This window comes from Prionailurus viverrinus, chromosome A3, assembly GCF_022837055.1.
Source record: "Prionailurus viverrinus isolate Anna chromosome A3, UM_Priviv_1.0, whole genome shotgun sequence".
Lineage (NCBI taxonomy): Eukaryota > Metazoa > Chordata > Mammalia > Carnivora > Felidae > Prionailurus > Prionailurus viverrinus.
In genome coordinates this window covers 80,025,704-80,043,806 of record NC_062563.1, presented here as the reverse complement: position 1 = coordinate 80,043,806, position 18,103 = coordinate 80,025,704, and the positions used below count along the sequence as shown (strand labels likewise).

The following is an 18,103-nucleotide window of genomic DNA, read 5'->3' as shown; positions in this document are numbered from 1 at the left end:
GAATATCTGGTTGGGAAAATCCTAGTATGCATAATATATAGTATAGACTTTAAAATGTAATACAGTTCATTAGACTTTGGTCAAAGATGATTCCATCCCCAATTATAATGCTGCCTTCCAAATTTATATGAGAAAATGAGCCTCTCTGCCCATCATGTTTTTACTGCTTAGAGTTAGATCTTTATATCTACTAGGATAATATGTACGTGTGTATCCAGCTTGTATTGATATGCATGCGTATTAGAACCGACTAGACCAGGGTACCTGGCTGGCTCAGTTGGTGGAACACGCAAGCATGCATCTCTTGATCTTGGGGTTATGAGTTCATGCCCTACGTTAGGTGTACAAATTACTTAAAATCTTTAATTAAAAAAGAAAAAGGAACCAGACTATACCAATTGGGAAAACTGAGAGGAGTCCTGGGCATTTGAAGCCGAAAACTTTATCTATAAAGTTTTATACTTTTTCTATATATATATACTTTATCTAGTTGATTCCATAGAGGCTGGCACATTTCAAGGGGGAAAAAATGAAAAGTGGTTGTTATTCACTCTTGCTTTATCTGCCATTGAGAAGTAAAATGAAATTAACATTTCCTATCTTATTTCAGATACTGAAACAAGAATGGCCAAAACACTGGCCAACTTTTATCAGTGACATTGTTGGAGCAAGTAGGACTAGTGAAAGTCTCTGTCAGAATAATATGGTGATTCTTAAACTCTTGAGTGAAGAAGTATTTGATTTCTCTAGTGGACAAATAACTCAAGTGAAAGCTAAGCATTTAAAAGACAGGCAAGTAATTATTTTGCTTTAGAATTTAAGCTTTTCTGAAAGGATGTCCAGGAATTTGGAGGTAGATTATAAATTTTTGAGATTGTAAATATGTTAAATTACTTTTAATTGTTTTTGTATACAAATTTAAATAGTCCTAGAGTGGACCTAGTAATTCTAAATCTGGAGCCTTGAAAAATTATGTGTGATGATAAAGATAGGATGTCATACTTCATTGTCCCAGCAAAATAACTTCATACATCTCATGCAAAAGGAGTATAGGTGTGGAGTTTCTAGAAACCTTTGGGATCTGTTTTTATATGGTGACTAAATATAATTCAAGGAAATGACTTGGGTCCAAATGTCAACTGAATTGTTACCAGTCCTGTGTCCTGGGAAGCAGGCCACTTTATTTTTTCACTTAGTGATAAAAATTTGTTCTCGTCAGTAGGGCACAGCAGTATTTCACATTTATATATTCAAACTAGCTTCAGACTTCACAAGTTTGTCTCTGTTTTGGTGTATAAGCATATTTTAGGATTTAGGATACATATATATAATGCCACCCCTCTTATTTTGCAGAGTTTTGTTTCAACTATCTTGATTTAAAAGACAGATTGATTTTGGGTGCTTGGCTGGGTCAGTCAGTAGAGCATGCGACTCTTCTTGATCTTAGGGTTGTAAGTTCACATCTCACGTTGGGTATACAGATTACTTAAATAAAATCTTAGGGGCGCCTGGGTGGCTCAGTTGGTTAAGCACCCAATTCTTTGTTTTCAGCTCAGATCATGGTTTCATGGTTCATGGGACTGAGCCCTGTGTCAGCCTCTTGTTGCTGACAGTACAGAACCTGCTTGGGATTCTCTCTCCCTCTCTCTCTCTCTCTCACTGGCCCCTCGCATTCCCTCCCCCACTCCTCAAAATAAACAATTTTTTAAAAATAAAAAATCACTAAAAAGACCAGATGGATTGAAATTACTCACATTAAAGGAAAACAAAAATCTCCACAAAATCAAATTATGTGCTCTTTATAGTATTCTTTATGGGTAAGCTTTGAAAGAGTTATACTACATGTAGTTTTAGTAACTTTTGTAGCTTTTGATGAAGTTATTGATATTTGTGTTTAAATAGAAGTGACTCAAATTTTTAGCAACCAGATTGGTGACATTTTTAGTAATTTTCTTACTATGTAAATAATTACAGTATTTGTGTCTTCTAAACAGTTTACTTTTTTCTTTTAGCATGTGCAATGAATTCTCGCAAATTTTCCAGCTGTGTCAGTTTGTGATGGTAAGTGCTTTTGATTTCATTTTTTAAGTAACAGTTAATTATAGGAAGAGGATTATTTACCAGGTATGTTTTCATTAATAGGAAAATTCCCAAAATGCTCCACTTGTACATGCAACTTTGGAAACATTGCTCAGATTTCTTAATTGGATTCCACTGGGATATATTTTTGAGACCAAGTTAATCAGCACATTAATTTATAAGGTATAGTGAATACATTTCAGTTCTTTTTCACTGTCTAGTTGGCATATGCTCATAATTTGTAATGCTCTGTGCTATAGAAAAACCATTTTGCATTTATAGGTATAACTAGTGTTATTTCTAAGATGAGAAAACTGCTCAGGAGAATTTTTCATTAGTTGCAGCTGGTAATTCTTTGAAATGGTGTCAGAAATCTTAGAAATCCATGTGAACCACTGTTTAACAGATTTGATTTGATTTTAGTTGATTGTATAGGTCACAGTAAGGTAAATCAAGGGACATTTCTATAAAACAAAGTCTGGGTTTTTTCCATTTTGTTTTTTTTTTTTTAAACCAATAGTGTGTAATGCCTAGCCTATATGAGGTCTTAATAATTGTTCATCCAGAGATGACTGGGTACCAATTGGTGTATTATTTTTCCAGATGTTTTCTTGGCAGATACGATGAATAAATTTGTATGCCTAATTAAGGCCTTATTATAACTTAACATTTGAGGCTTTATAGTTCAGTTCATTGAGGTAATACTCTGTTCTAATATGTGAATTTATAATACTTGAGACATTGTATTGGTAGACAATTATATATAAAACTTATTGTCAGTTGTACTGCAGAGGAAACATTGTTAAATAATAATGACACTTAATCTACTTTTCTAAATATTTATTTTGCAAAAATTTTATACATGTTATCAGGGCAATAGGCATGTCTGTTATTTCTTTTTTAAGGTTTTTGGTGCTTACCAAATTGCCATCCACAAATGGTATGCCAATTTTATCACACGTTTGTTAATCCTAGGTGTGCTGCCCATCTCTTAAAATCCTAAGTAAATCCTGGGACTTTCTTAGACTATGCATAAAATATAATGTCCTTAATTAAGCCATATAATAGATTGTGGGAAAGTCACTAAGCAACTTTGTGTTTTAGATGTCTGAAGACCTATCAAAATAAAGCACAGTTTGCTCCTGAAGCTTTTACTGTCTATTGGATATATAATGAAATTTCCTCAAAATATATGTGCAAACAAAATTTATCTATCCATTTATCTGTTTTTTTTCCCTCTTATGTTCTCAATTGTTAAAACCTTTATTTTTTTAATTGTTAGTAAAGTATTAATGGCCATTTAATTTTATGCTTCGTTTATTAAAATAGTTCCTGAATGTTCCAATGTTTCGAAATGTCTCTCTGAAGTGCCTCACTGAGATTGCTGGTGTAAGTGTAAGCCAATATGAGGAACAATTTGTAACATTATTTACACTGACAATGATGCAGCTAAAACAGGTAATACAACACTTAACAACAGACTAAATAATTTTAGTGCTTTGGAAAAAGTTGGGTTGAACTGCTTTGTCACAACTAATCAATCATAACAGATCTGCTATAATGTGATTGTGTATTTATTATATAAAATAAGATTAGGTAGAGGTTTTAGTGAACATTTTGAAAATTCCTTGAAATAAAGATTCTGGGAGTATCATAGTAATGTATTTAAACAGAATTTAAAAACTTGGAAACCTGAGGTTTAAGTATTAGCTTTTCTTCTGAAAACTTATGTCTCTAAACTAAAGACATGGGCCAGTACAATCTTGAGTAGGTATGTAGGAAATTATTCGGAATGTTACTCCTAATACTACATAACAGTTTGTGTTTACAATACGAACGAATTACTTGAATATTTTTGTTTCTAATAACATTAAGGAAGGAAAAGTCTGATAACGGAAAAATTGAAAAGAAATCTTATCTCTTGTAGCATTTTTAAAAATCAGAAGCCAGAACACAAAAACAACTATAAAGAACCAAAGGTTTCTAGTGAAGAATAATCTTTTTAAGTCTATGGTTTAATATTAGTAACAAGGAGATCAAATTTTAGGGCTTAGAAATAATGTCTTTTGTGGGTTTTAAAATACAGGCTCAGACTAATGGTCCATATTTAAACTTGTAGATGCTACCTTTAAATACCAATATTCGACTTGCGTACTCAAATGGAAAAGATGATGAACAGAACTTTATTCAGAATCTCAGTTTGTTTCTCTGCACCTTTCTTAAGGAACATGGTCAACTTATAGAAAAAAGGTTAAATCTCAGGGAAACACTCATGGAGGTAGGCTTTATGAAGCCTCTGGCTTCTGAAATTCTTCTCTACATAATGAAAGCTTTTTCAGAAATGCCTTTGTTCTAAAATGTCTACCCTTTTATTAATGTCTGTACCTTTGATGTATCTTCTTACCTCTTACTCGTCAGTGCATAAAAATATGTTCTGAGTTACAAGCTGAATTTGCTTTTTTATATTCTCAATAATGCCAGATCAGTAATTTTATTATCAAAATTAAATTCCTAAAGGGTACTCAGACATTTCAAGACTATTTTTAAAGATAGTCTTTAAAATTGAAGTGTGATGCATGTAACGTAAAACTGTATTTTATAGTGTACAGTTCGGTGACATTCACAGTGTTATCAACTGTCACCTTTTCTAAAACCTTTTCATCACCCACAAAGGATGACATACCTATTAAAATAATCCCTCATTCTGCTCTCCCCCCAGCTCCTTAGCAACCACTTATTTGCTCTCTGTGGGTTTACCTATTCTGAACCGTTCATATAAATGGGCTCATGGTTTTTGTAGTTAGCTTCTTTCACTTAGCATGTTTTTAGGGTTCATTCATCTTACAGCCTATATATTTCATTTCTTTGTGTTTCATCCCATTATTCTTTGAATAATGTTCCATTGTATGATTATATCATATTTTGCATGTCCACTCCTGAGTAGATGGATATTTGGATTGTTTACACTTTACTATTGGTACTAAATGTCCATACCTTTTTAGGGGACTTAATTAACATATGTATTGGCTAATAACTACATAAGGTTTTTGAAGTATTCCAGGACCTGTCAGAAGACACAGTTTGGGGTCCTTGGGTGGCTCAGTCAGTTAAAAGTCCTAACTCCTGATTACGGTTCATGAGATTGAGCACAGAGCCTGCTTGGGATTTTCTCTCTCTCCCTCAAAAACAAATTAATGAAACATTAATAAAAGGAAGAAGAAGGGCGCCTGCTTTGCTCAATGGGTTAAGCATCCAACTTCGTACTTAGTTCAGGTCATGATCTGGCTTGTTGGTTGAGCCCCGTGTTGGGCTCTGTGCTGACTGCGCAAAGCCTGGGGCCTGCTTAGAATTTTGTGTCTCCCTCTCTCTTTCGGCCCCTCTCCCACTTATTCTCTGTTTCTCTCAAAAATAAACATTTAAAAAAAGGGATGAAGAAGAAAGCACAATTTGTTCCTACAGAATATCTGTAGTGTGTTAGATGAATGATGAAACAGAGTTGTGTAAAATGAAGCATGAATTTTTATTTCCTGTTAATGTAACGAGTGGAAGGCAATTTGTGGCAGGATAATAATGTCTAAGGATTATTTTGATAGTTTTGGTCTTCTTTGTAGGCCCTTCATTATATGTTGTTGGTATCAGAAGTGGAGGAAACTGAAATCTTTAAGATTTGTCTTGAGTACTGGAATCATTTAGCAGCTGAACTCTATAGAGAGAGCCCATTCTCTACATCTGCTTCTCCGTTGCTATCTGGAAGCCAACATTTTGATGTTCCTCCCAGGAGACAGCTGTATTTGCCCGTGTTATCCAAGGTAACTCAATTGGGTGGTTGATTGCTCACTCTTCCTGTTCCTTGCTGTGATTTTGAAGACTAAATGCAAATGGTAGGTTTTATTTTATTTTGGCTTTTATGATCTATCCAAATAAAAGAGTTGCAAAAATTGAATCCAACTTCTTCATGCCTGTTCAAAACTAGACCATTGAAAGGGATTGGTTTAAGAGCTTTGGTTTTTAGTAGTGTGGCCTTACGAGTATACTGCATCAGCACCACCAGTGAGTTTGTTAGAAATGCGGATTAAGAGGTGCTGGGTGGCTCAGTGGGTTAAGCAGCCTACTTTGGCTTTGGCTCAGGCTCAGGTCGTGATCTCACCTTTTGTGAGTTCAAGCCCCGCATCAGGTCCTGTTTTAACGGCTCAGAGCCTGGAGCCTGCTTCAGATGCTGTCTCCCCCTGTCTCTCGGCCCCTCCCCTGCTCGCACTCTTGTCTGTCTCTCTCTCAAAAATAAATAAACATTAAAAGTTTAAAAAAAAGAAATGCAAGTTAAGAGATCACTTACCAATCTACTGAATCAATCTCTAGATGAGACACAGGAAACTTAACAGTAGATGTTTATTCATGATAAATAACATTAGAAAACTTACTGTAGAATTCTATTTTCTAAATGTCTATATTTTATATTGTGAGAACAATTTTGGGAGGTATGTTGGTCTAAGTATAAAGTGCTTATTCTTAATTTTTTTTCCTATGCTGGTTGTGGCTGATTTCATAGAGGTAACAGGTTTTTCTTGTGTATTTGTTGAATAGGTCCGTTTATTAATGGTTAGTCGTATGGCTAAACCAGAGGAAGTATTGGTTGTAGAAAATGATCAGGGAGAAGTTGTAAGAGAATTCATGAAGGATACAGATTCCATTAATTTGTATAAGAATATGAGAGAAACATTAGGTAAGTTAATAAATGCTGTCAATTTAATCTTCATCTTTGGAATTCTCTTGTGAAAATACTAGGAAATGTATAGTTTTCTGAATTTGTCAACAACCATCTTTATTAATGTGCTGTTATTTCTTAGTTAATATTTATTTCTATTCATAGAGTTTTGCTATTTGACGTTTTGGAACCTTTTCCCTTCCTTTATAGTTTATCTCACTCACCTGGATTATGTAGATACAGAAAGAATAATGACTGAGAAGCTTCACAATCAAGTGAATGGTACAGAGTGGTCATGGAAAAATTTGAATACATTGTGTTGGGCAATAGGCTCCATTAGTGGAGCAATGCATGAAGAGGATGAAAAACGATTTCTTGTTACTGTTATAAAGGTATGCAAGTGGTAGCAACTGGAACCTTTAGGTCACTGTATTTTATTCTAAATGACTGAAATTTCTCTTGTTTTGCAGGATCTATTAGGATTATGTGAACAGAAAAGAGGCAAAGATAATAAAGCTATTATCGCTTCAAATATCATGTACATAGTAGGTCAATATCCAAGATTTTTAAGAGCTCACTGGAAATTTCTGAAGACTGTAGTTAACAAGTTGTTTGAATTCATGCATGGTAAATCCTCTTTAATATATATTACTTAGTTATTCTATGGTTCTTGAACAAAAACATTTTTTCTTGAAAATCTTATGATAAATGTTTTTGTTTTGTTTAGAGACCCATGACGGAGTCCAAGATATGGCTTGTGATACTTTCATTAAAATAGCTCAAAAATGCCGCAGGCATTTTGTTCAGGTTCAGGTTGGAGAAGTAATGCCATTTATTGATGAAATTTTGAACAATATCAACACCATAATTTGTGATCTTCAGCCTCAACAGGTATGTAGAGCTCTGAGTATATCTCTCTTAGAAAATGACTACTGTTTTAATCGGAATGCGTTTAATGGGAATAGAGAGTTCCATACATCACTCAGGACCCATCATAAGTACACGTGTTAATCCTCCTCCCTATTTCACCTATCCCTCCACCCACCTCTCTGTTGGAGTGGTTAAATGTTCATAATGAGCAAAAATTTAACCAGAAGTTTGTTAGGCTATTTGTCTACCTGATGCAAGTTATTTCTCACACATAAAATGAGTTCCACTACAAACATGAATTGCTTTCCTTATGATGCATTAAAGTAAAATATCTGGGGGCGCATGAGTGGCTCATCTGGTTAAGCATCTGACTCTAAATTTCTGCTCAGGTCATGATCTTTGTGGTTCATGGCTTCGAGCCCCATGTCAGTGGCTGTGCTGACAGAGTGTAACCTGCTTGAGGTTTTCTCTCTCTGCCCCTCCCCTTCTCCCATGCATGTGCTCTCTCTGTCTTAGTCTCCTCCCTGCCTCCCCCGCAAATAAGTGAACTTTTTTTTTCTTAAGTAAAATGTCTGCCTTTTTACATAGGTCCATACATTTTATGAAGCTGTGGGGTACATGATTGGTGCACAAACAGACCAAACAGTGCAAGAACATTTAATAGAAAAATATATGCTACTTCCTAATCAGGTTTGGGATAGCATAATCCAGCAGGCAACCAAAGTAAGTTTTACTACTTTTTTTCAAAGTTCTAACGGAATGCAAGACATGTTATTTACAAAAAGTAATGAATTCAGTACCTTGGATGTGTATTCGTTATCCATGAATGGTTTCTGCAGTTTTGCACATTAAAAAGAATTACACTATAATCTTACTCTGTTTCAATGGTTTAGTGGGACACTTTCTATTCTTGTAGACATAGGCAATAAAGATTTTTGTATTTGTTTTACTCTCAGATTATAAATGTGCGGGTGGTTTGGAGTAAGGTGTAGGTAGTGTTTTTTCCTTTAGTAATTACAAAGGTAAATTTCATGTGATAAATGAAATTTTGTTACTTGTCCTTCACAGAATGTGGATATACTTAAAGATCCTGAAACAGTCAAGCAGCTCGGTAGCATATTGAAAACAAATGTTAGAGCCTGCAAAGCTGTCGGACACCCCTTTGTAATTCAGCTTGGGAGAATTTATTTAGATATGCTTAATGTATACAAGTGCCTCAGTGAAAATATTTCAGCAGCTATCCAAGCTAATGGTAAGTGATTCTGAACTTTTGTGGAGTGGTGTATGACAAGTCAGTTCTTTAAACATTCATTTCTCACAGATTTAATTTAACTCTCCCAATGTCCCACATGACCCCAGACAATTATTTTTAACCAGTTGAATTCCCTTTCCCTTGTAAAATTAGTCTAATTTTGTTTTCCCGGTACATTTATTTCTGTGCCTCTGTCTTTAAGTTTTTGTGTGGTAAATGGGAGCTAATAGTGTCTGAAACAAACTACTGATGTAGAATTTTAGTTGTCAAGTTGGATTCCACTGGATTGTATTTTTTAGGTGAGATGGTTACAAAGCAACCGTTGATTAGAAGTATGCGAACTGTAAAAAGGGAAACTTTAAAGTTAATATCTGGTTGGGTGAGCCGGTCCAATGATCCACAGATGGTAAGTGAAACGTTACACCTTTTGTTTAAGTGGATGTTGTATTTTCCTATATATGCATATTGCCCAATTAAAGGTAATTTCGACGCACATATTGGGGGGGGATTATTTTAGTGTCCTATTTTTTTAGTCCTCAAATACTTTAAAATATTAGTTAATATATACCATGTTCCTAAGAAATTGCCCTTAGTGGGGGACAGTGGTGATATGTAACAAGGTAGCTCAAGCCATTTCATTTTTCTACGGATAGGGTAAAATTTTTTGTGTTCTTTTGGGATTTTTCAGAGCAATTTACAAAGCTGTCATTAGTTTGCCTCTGCAGTGAGATTAAGCGCTTTCCCAGTTACAGGGATTAAAAATCTCTTCTTTTAGGTTTTTTGTTTTGTTTATTTATTTATTTTGAAAGAGAGTGTGTGCGTGCAGGAAAGGGACAGAGAGAGAATCCCAAGCAGGCTCCACACTGTGAAAGCAGAGCTGGACTTGGTGCTCAAGAACAAGACCATGACCTGAGCCGAGATCAAGAGTTGCATGCTTAACCAACTCTGCTACCCAGGTTCCCCACTTCTTTTGGTTTTAATTGGTTCTCAGAAATTAAACTTGGGAAAAAGTTCATTTTTTTTTAATGTGTATTCTTTATTTATTCTACCATTTCATTCTCTTTCCTTGGAACATTGCAAAAAATCCTTTTCTGTTCATCATTGCTACGTGGAAACACTGGTTGACACATGTGCTGTTTACTTCCATAATGTTGAAATTTCAGTGTTGTTCCTTAACATATTTTCAGGAAATTTGTTCAGAAAACTGTGCAGTTCTCACGATAAAATACTGAAAAACACACTGAAGATTCAGTTTGTGGGAAAAGAATTATTACAGTGTTGAGAGTAAAATGAGAAACCAGTTCTGGTCTAAGAACAAGTGGCTTATTGGAAAAATAATGTGCTTATTCTTAAATTTTTACTAGATCTGTTTTGTATGGTAGGACACTACTAACACTGGTAATCTTCAGTTACAAGAAACATTGCTTGTATTTAATGTCCATGTCTTAGTAAAGAAACTATTAAAAGCATGTAAGTTACACCTTAAGATCCTGTTTATTGAGACATGGAAACCCATGGTCTTTCTGGTACAGTTCCAATTCCTTTTACAAGTGTAAGGGATGGTTATTATTTTTGTTCATTAAGATACTTACCAGTTAGTATTCATTAAGTTAAAAAAAAAATCATTGAATGGGTGTCTATTTTTTATTATATATGAATCTGCATGGTTTTTACAGATACTATGCATTGACGAAAGTGATAGTATTGGTTAGGAGGAATTTTCTTTCCATTTAGCTAAGTTATCTCACATAGAATCCTGGTCCTATCATAGTAACATGGAGCCACTTGCTTGATATGGGGCTGCAGTTGCCTTGGTAATAACAAACTTGTACTCTACAATAGGTTGTTGGCTCTTCCCAGCCTATTAAAATTTCTTGGTTTCTTTTGCTAAAAAAAGTTTTAGTCTCCAAAACCAAATTAAATTGTGCAGTTTTCCAGTCTTAAGCAGATACTTAACTTAAATGTCAGTACAATACCCATCTAACTATATTAGTTATTAGCAAATACACATAGAATACAACTTTTTTTTTTTTTTAACAGGTAGCCGAAAATTTTGTTCCTCCTCTATTGGATGCAGTTCTCATTGATTATCAGAGAAATGTCCCCGCTGCTAGAGAACCAGAAGTGCTTAGTACTATGGCTATTATTGTCAATAAGTTAGGAGGACATATAACAGCTGAAATACCTCAAATATTTGATGCTGTTTTTGAATGCACATTGAATATGATAAATAAGGTATGTGGTTTACCTTACAGTTGTAATGAGGAATTTTGCAGTATGTATCCTTGCAATTCTTGAAAGCATAAATGATACTTATGAGAATAGTATAAGTTTTAAAATCTGGAGTTAAATATTTGAACTTGCAGACAAGAGAAATACTTTTTAAAATTTTTTTCTGTTAAAAGAGATCTTAACAGCCAAATAGGGGTAAATTTGATAGGCTGTATGTAACATTCAAATAGCAGCTAGCATTTATGCTTATAAGAAATGGGAAAATACATTAAGCAAGAAGGAAAAATGTAGATGTAAGTCTGAATTTACACAGTAGGTAAAATTTCAAATCTCTATTAGCAGTCTCAAAGTCCCTATCATAAAGTGGTAGTAATACTCGGAGTTACTAGAAAATGTGATGTTCTTTATGTGGGTTTTTTTGTTTTGTTTACTTTGAGAGAGAGAGCATGCACATGCTAGCTAGCATGGGAGGGGCAGACAGGTAGAGGGACAAAGAGAATCCCAAGCCAGCCCTGCACTGTCAGGGTGGAGCCTGACACCTGAGATCTGAGTTGGACGTTTAACTGACTAAACCACCAGGGGGCCCCTAACAACTCCAAACTTTTGTAATAAATTAGTGTTTACTTCTTCTGTCTCATTTAACATAATTAAGGCATTGAAACTTTGTTCTCACCATTTATTTCTAGGACTTTGAGGAGTATCCTGAACACAGAACAAACTTCTTCTTGCTACTTCAGGCTGTCAATTCTCATTGTTTCCCAGCATTTCTGGCTATACCACCTGCACAATTTAAACTTGTTTTGGACTCCATTATTTGGGCTTTCAAACACACTATGAGGAATGTTGCAGATACAGGTAAATACATAGAAATTAGGTCCTTTTGTTCATTTGCCCTACCAATACATAACCTATAGACTCTTACAGGTAGGGCTGTATTTGTAGCTAGGTAGCTAGCACTTGTTATCAGGGATTTGTTTGAGTGCATCAGTTGTATATATAGGTTTAAGAAAGTCCTAAAAGCAGTTTAATTATCTCTTCCATAGTGAGTCCATAGGCAGGATTGAATTATGGGGAAATGGGCATAAAATTCAAAGTAGAGGAACCTCTCTTATCCACTGTTTGTTTCCTTTTCCCTCATATGCTTTGCCTCTGTGCCACTAAGGGTCAAAATAAGGATAAACCACGACATCTTTAGCAGGAAATTTGCATCTCCTGCTAGAGATGTCGTGGTTTATCCTACTTATTTTTATTTTAGAGAGAGGGTGCAAATTGAAGAGAGGGAAAGAAAGCTGTCATCCTGAGCAGGCTCCGTGCTCAGTGTGGAGCCCAATACTGTGCTCCATCTCACAATTCTTGGATTATGACTTGAGCTGAAAATCAAGAGTCGAATGTTCAACTGATTAAGCCACCTGGGTGCCCCTGTTTTGTTTTTAAACAGTAATTGGTTTCTGTAATAGATGTGTACTTGGTAATGCTGTTTTTAGAGTTGATAGGGAGAGAATTGACTTTTTTGGTGTTCTATACATTTCAGGCTTACAGATACTTTTTACACTCTTACAAAATGTTGCACAAGAAGAAGCTGCAGCTCAGAGTTTCTATCAAACGTATTTTTGTGATATTCTTCAGCATATCTTTTCTGTTGTGACAGACACCTCACATACTGCTGGTAAGCACATAAAGCCATGAAAATGTTAAGGGTTTCCATTGCTATTACATGATGGAGTTCATAATGTTCTTTTTATCAACAGGCTTGACAATGCATGCATCAATACTTGCATATATGTTTAATTTGGTTGAAGAAGGAAAAATAAGTACGCCGTTAAATCCTGGAAATCCGGTTAACAACCAAATGTTCATTCAGGAATATGTGGCAAATCTCCTTAAATCTGCATTCCCTCATCTACAAGAGTAAGTATTCTTTTTTTTTTTTTTTAAATTTTTTTTAATGTTTTTATTTATTTTTGAGACAGCATGAGGAGGGGAGGGAGGGGCAGAGAGAGAGGGAGACACAGAATCCAAAGCAGGCTCCAGGCTCCAAGCTGTCGGCACAGAACCTGACACGGGGCTAGAACTCACGGATTGTGAGATCATGACCTGAGCCCAAGTCGGACGCTCAACCAACTGAGCCACCCAGGCGCCCCAATAAATACGTTTTTTTTTTTTTTTTAAACATTTATTTTTGAGACAGAGACAGACCATGAACGGGGGAGGGTCAGAGAGAGGGAGACACAGAATCCGAAACAGGCTCCAGGCTCTGAGCTGTCAGCACAGAGCCCGACACGGGGCTCGAACTCACGGACTGCGAGATCATGACCCGAGCCGAAGTTGGCCACTTAACCGACTGAGCCACCCAGGCGCCCCTAAATATGCTTTAAAAAAAATTTTTTTTTTCACATTTATTTATTTTTGAGACAGAGAGAGACAGAGCATGAACGGGGGAGGGGCAGAGAGGCAGAGAGAGGGGGAGACACAGAATCGGAAGCAGGCTCCAGGCTCTGAGCCATCAGCCCAGAGCCTGACGCGGGGCTCAAACTCATGGACCGCAAGATCGTGACCTGAGCTGAAGTTGGACGCTTAACCGACTTAGCCACCCAGGCGCCCCTAAATATGCTTTTTAATACGCATACATTTTTCATTTTAAAAATAGTGATTATTTAATTGTTGTGTTTTGATTTGCAGTGCTCAAGTAAAGCTCTTTGTGACAGGGCTTTTCAGCTTAAATCAGGATATTCCTGCTTTCAAGGAACATCTTAGGGATTTCCTAGTACAAATAAAGGTACGTATTTTCTTTGCACTTGGCAGAAGTATTAAGACTGAATATGATTAGTTGTTGCTTTGTGGAATTAACCACTTTTTTGTGAAGCAAAATGGACTTTTTGAATAATATTCAGGTTTACCTAGTTGGAGACTGATTGACAGTGAATAACTATAAAACATAGTTGACAAGAGAATGGGTTTAAAATGTTTTTGGAAATGTGTTACTAACATAATTCATTTTAGATGATATAAAGGTCTGTTGCAATATGGTGAATATATCCTACAGATGATTTTTAAATTGTGGAAAATGGAGGAAGAAATATATTGGCAGTCCCTTTGGGGATTTATACCCATTTGGTTAGTTAGGAGTCCATTTTAGGGAATTCTGACAAATTAGGTAATTTTTTTTTAATTATTCATTTATTTTGAGAGAAAGAGGGAGGGGGGGAGGGAGAATACCAGGCAGGCTTTACACTGTCTGCACAGAACCTGACACGGGGCTTAAACTCACCGCAAACTGTGAGATCATGACTTGAGCCAAAATAAGAGTCAGATGCTTAACCAAGACTGAGCCACCCAGGTGCCCCATGAAACAGGTTTTTAAATCTTTGTTTATGAAGCACATTCTATATATGATATCAGACATGCCTCTTCTTATATAACCTTTTTTTAATCCCCAGAACTGCCACCCTTGGTTTTAATTTAGCTACACAGAATTGTAAAAATATACCATAAATTAAACCCAGCCAGTGGGGGCACCTGGGTGGTTCAGTCGGTTAAGCCTCTAATTCATTTCAGCTCAGATTTATTTCAGCTCAGATTTCAGCTCAGATCATGATCTCACAGTTCGTGGGATCAAGCCCCGTGTCAGGCTCTATGTTGACAGTGCAGACCTTGCTTGGGATTCTCTCCCTCTTTCTGTACCCTTCTCCTGCTCTTATGTGTACCATGCACACACATTCTCTCCCCCCACCCCCAAAATAAAAGAAAAAAAAAAAAAGAAATTCAACCAATGGAAGGATAAATTCTATTCTTGTGTAAGCAAAAGAAGGTGCTTGTCTATGCTTTTTTTTTTTTTTCCAAAGCAGGTCTTTTTCCAAAATTAAAGTTTTGGTTTTTTTGACAGCTCAACTATCTTGTTTTCACAGGAGTTTGCAGGTGAAGATACATCTGATCTGTTTTTGGAAGAAAGAGAAACAGCCCTTCGACAGGCTCAGGAAGAGAAACATAAACTTCAAATGTCTGTCCCTGGCATCCTTAATCCACATGAAATTCCAGAAGAAATGTGTGATTAAAATCCGAAGTGATGCTGGGTTTTTTGGTTTTTGTTTTTGTTTTTTTGGGGTTTTTTTTGTTTTGTTTTTGTTTTTTGGTTTTTGTTTTTTTCCCTCTCTGCAACACTTGTTAGCAGAAGAAAACAACAGCATCTGGATATTTGTCGACCAAAATGATGCCAATTTGTAAATTAAAATGTCACCTAGTGGCCCTTTTTCTTATGTGTTTTTTGTATAAGAAATTTTCTGTGAAATATCCTTCCATTGTTTAAGCTTTTGTTTTGGTCATCTTTATTTAGTTTGCATGAAGTTAAAAATTAAGGCATTTTTAAAAATTTTACTTCATGCCCATGTTGTGGCTGGGATGGGGGGAGGAGGTAAATTCAATTTGAACATATACTTGTAAATTCTAATGCAAAATTACACAATTTTCCTGTAAACAGTACCAATTTTTAATTAGGGAGCATTTTCTTTCTAGCCTGTATTTCAGCCTAGAAGAAAAGATAATGAGTAAAACAAATTGCGTTGTTAAAAGGATTATAGTGCTGCATTGTCTGAAGTTAGCACCTCTTGGACTGAATCGTTTGTCTAGACTACATGTATTACAAGTCTGTATGGCAAGTTTGCAGCAAGATCATGTGCATATCATCCCATTGTAAAGCGACTTCAAAAAATATGGGAACACAGTTAGTTATTTTTACACAGTTCTTTTTGTTTTTGTGTGTGTGTGCTGTCGCTTGTCGACAACAGCTTTTTGTTTTCCTCAATGAGGAGTGTTGCTCATTTGTGAGCCTTCATTAACTCGAAGTGAAATGGTTAAAAATATTTATCCTGTTAGAATAGGCTGCATCTTTTTAACAACTCATTAAAAAACAAACAAAACAAAACTCTGGCTTTTGAGATGACTTATACTAATTTACATTGTTTACCAAGCTGTAGTGCTTTAAGAACACTACTTAAAAAGCAAAATAAACTTGGTTTACATTTATTCTCTCCCTTTATTGGCTCAAGATTATTCCTGTATTAATGAAAGTGGTTTTATTACGTGTTTTACATTTTAGGTAACATTATTAAGTGAAGTTTGACACTTGTTGGTTTACAAATATTATCTCTAGGGTTTCTGGAGTTAAGGGGTAACAAAGAGAATGAGAACCCAAGTGTAAGAAGCTTGCGGATAGCCTTAATTGTATTCATGTAAAATCTAACACTTCCGAAAGTTGCCATATATCCCTTTAAGAAAGGGAAGAAAGAGGACAATGTGTAGATGTCCTGTAAAACATGAAAGGGCAACAACTAGGGGAATAGAAACAGAAAAGTGGCTTGGGTGAACCTGTTTCCAGAGGATTGAATCTAACCATCTATAAACTTAAACCAAAAGGTAAACGTTTGAAGTGCCTCATGTTCATGCAGAGTCAGCAATATTGTGTAATTGCTGTACTCTTAATTTTTATAGGCTTTGGCAAAACTATCATTTCAATGGAATACAATCCTGCATAAAACTTTTTTCCAGGGCAGTAAATGGTAAGAGTTTAAATATATTAAAAGAACATTGGAAAACTTTGACTTTAGCTTTGTTAAAATCTTTGCTTAGTTGTCATTGGTGTTTGCTTAAAAACACCTTTTAAGAGGTTTTCTTTGATCACACAAGAATTCAAGTTCAGATTTTTCTTTTCTTTTTTTTTAACACTTACTTATTTTTGAGACCGAGAGAGACAGAGCATGAACGGGGGAGGGGAAGAGAGAGAGGGAGACACAGAATCTGAAACAGGCTCCAGGCTCTGAGCAGTTAGTACAGAGCCCGACGCGGGGCTCGAACTCACGGACGGTGAGATCGTGACCTGAGCCGAAGTCAGCTGCTTAACCGATTGAGCCACCCAGGCGCCCCTAAGTTCAGATTGTTTATGCTGTATTTGAATGTGCTGTAAAATACATCGTTTCTGAATAGCTGTTTCCATTTCTGCCTATGATCATACAGAATTTTCTTACCTTCCAGCACATCCACTGTGTACCCCTGCCCCCACCCCCACCCCCTTGCACTCTTGGTAGGTTTTAGATGTTGCAAGGAAACAGGCCTTGGCAGTAGTCCGCTTTGAGTTAGAAATGATTGGCAACTTGACTCTTTAATGTTTTTTTGGGTTTTTTTGGAGAGAGAGATAACTTCCCTCCCATTTTTTTGGATTGAGAATAACTTACCTCCCATTTCCTCTTCTGACTTCTGTTACTGTCCTGTATTTTAATAAACCCTGCATATTATTTTGAAGTCCATGAGATATTAAATGTATACCTTAATAAGGGTAATTAGTTACAGAACCATAGCCTAGAAGAAGTATTTCTTCAATGTTTATATAAAGTAAATACATTCAATGAGAATCCATAAATTGAAGTAGAAGCCTCAAACTTGTTTTCTTAAACAAGATTTCATCAGAGGTATGCTCTTTCCCATAGTTGAGTCCCTTGCATGAAGCTTGTGTTAGCTATTGAACAAAGAATTGACCAAAACTAGAGAAAACTAGTGATAACAAATTTAGACTGGACATTTCTTTTCCTTGCTTGATTTTATTTTGATCATGTTTGGATAACCCTCAAGGTATTATACAGCAAAGCACACTGATACTGGCCATTTTAGTATTTGGCATGGCGCTATTTAACTTAAGTTTTCATTTATTTTGAGAGAGAGCATGGGGGCAGGCAGAGACCCTGGGGGAGAGAATCCTAAGCAGGCTCTGTGCTGCCAGTAAAGAGCCCAATGCTGGGCTCAAACTCATGAGCCATGAGATCATGATCTGAGCCAAAATCAAGAGTTGGACGTTTAATGTACTGACACCCCTGGCACCCCCCCAGTCTCAATTGTTGTGAGGGAGAAATGGAATTATCTTTCATAGTCAGTGGCACTGAATCGTGGTCTAGGCACTCATTAGATGGACAATCTTGGGTAAC

The 18,103-nt window shown here is 36.0% G+C and overlaps 1 protein-coding gene across 3 annotated transcripts in view; it reads left to right on the top strand.

Annotated features, from left to right (window-relative positions):
• XPO1 (exportin 1) overlaps window positions 1-16,154 on the top strand; it is a 46,002-nt gene extending 29,848 nt beyond the window's left edge. For all 3 annotated transcript variants that reach the window (XM_047852667.1, XM_047852668.1, XM_047852669.1), the window contains 19 exons: window positions 611-792; window positions 2,013-2,061; window positions 2,143-2,262; window positions 3,409-3,537; window positions 4,199-4,357; window positions 5,691-5,888; window positions 6,661-6,799; window positions 6,992-7,173; window positions 7,252-7,408; window positions 7,509-7,672; window positions 8,240-8,374; window positions 8,720-8,903; window positions 9,203-9,309; window positions 10,944-11,138; window positions 11,822-11,990; window positions 12,667-12,801; window positions 12,884-13,043; window positions 13,815-13,911; window positions 15,041-16,154. In XM_047852667.1, coding sequence (XP_047708623.1) covers window positions 611-792; window positions 2,013-2,061; window positions 2,143-2,262; window positions 3,409-3,537; window positions 4,199-4,357; window positions 5,691-5,888; window positions 6,661-6,799; window positions 6,992-7,173; window positions 7,252-7,408; window positions 7,509-7,672; window positions 8,240-8,374; window positions 8,720-8,903; window positions 9,203-9,309; window positions 10,944-11,138; window positions 11,822-11,990; window positions 12,667-12,801; window positions 12,884-13,043; window positions 13,815-13,911; window positions 15,041-15,187 — 2,808 coding nt within the window. In that variant the 3' untranslated portion in view covers window positions 15,188-16,154. The remainder of the gene's footprint in view (window positions 1-610; window positions 793-2,012; window positions 2,062-2,142; window positions 2,263-3,408; window positions 3,538-4,198; window positions 4,358-5,690; window positions 5,889-6,660; window positions 6,800-6,991; window positions 7,174-7,251; window positions 7,409-7,508; window positions 7,673-8,239; window positions 8,375-8,719; window positions 8,904-9,202; window positions 9,310-10,943; window positions 11,139-11,821; window positions 11,991-12,666; window positions 12,802-12,883; window positions 13,044-13,814; window positions 13,912-15,040) is intronic.
• The last annotated feature ends 1,949 nt before the right edge of the window (window positions 16,155-18,103 follow it).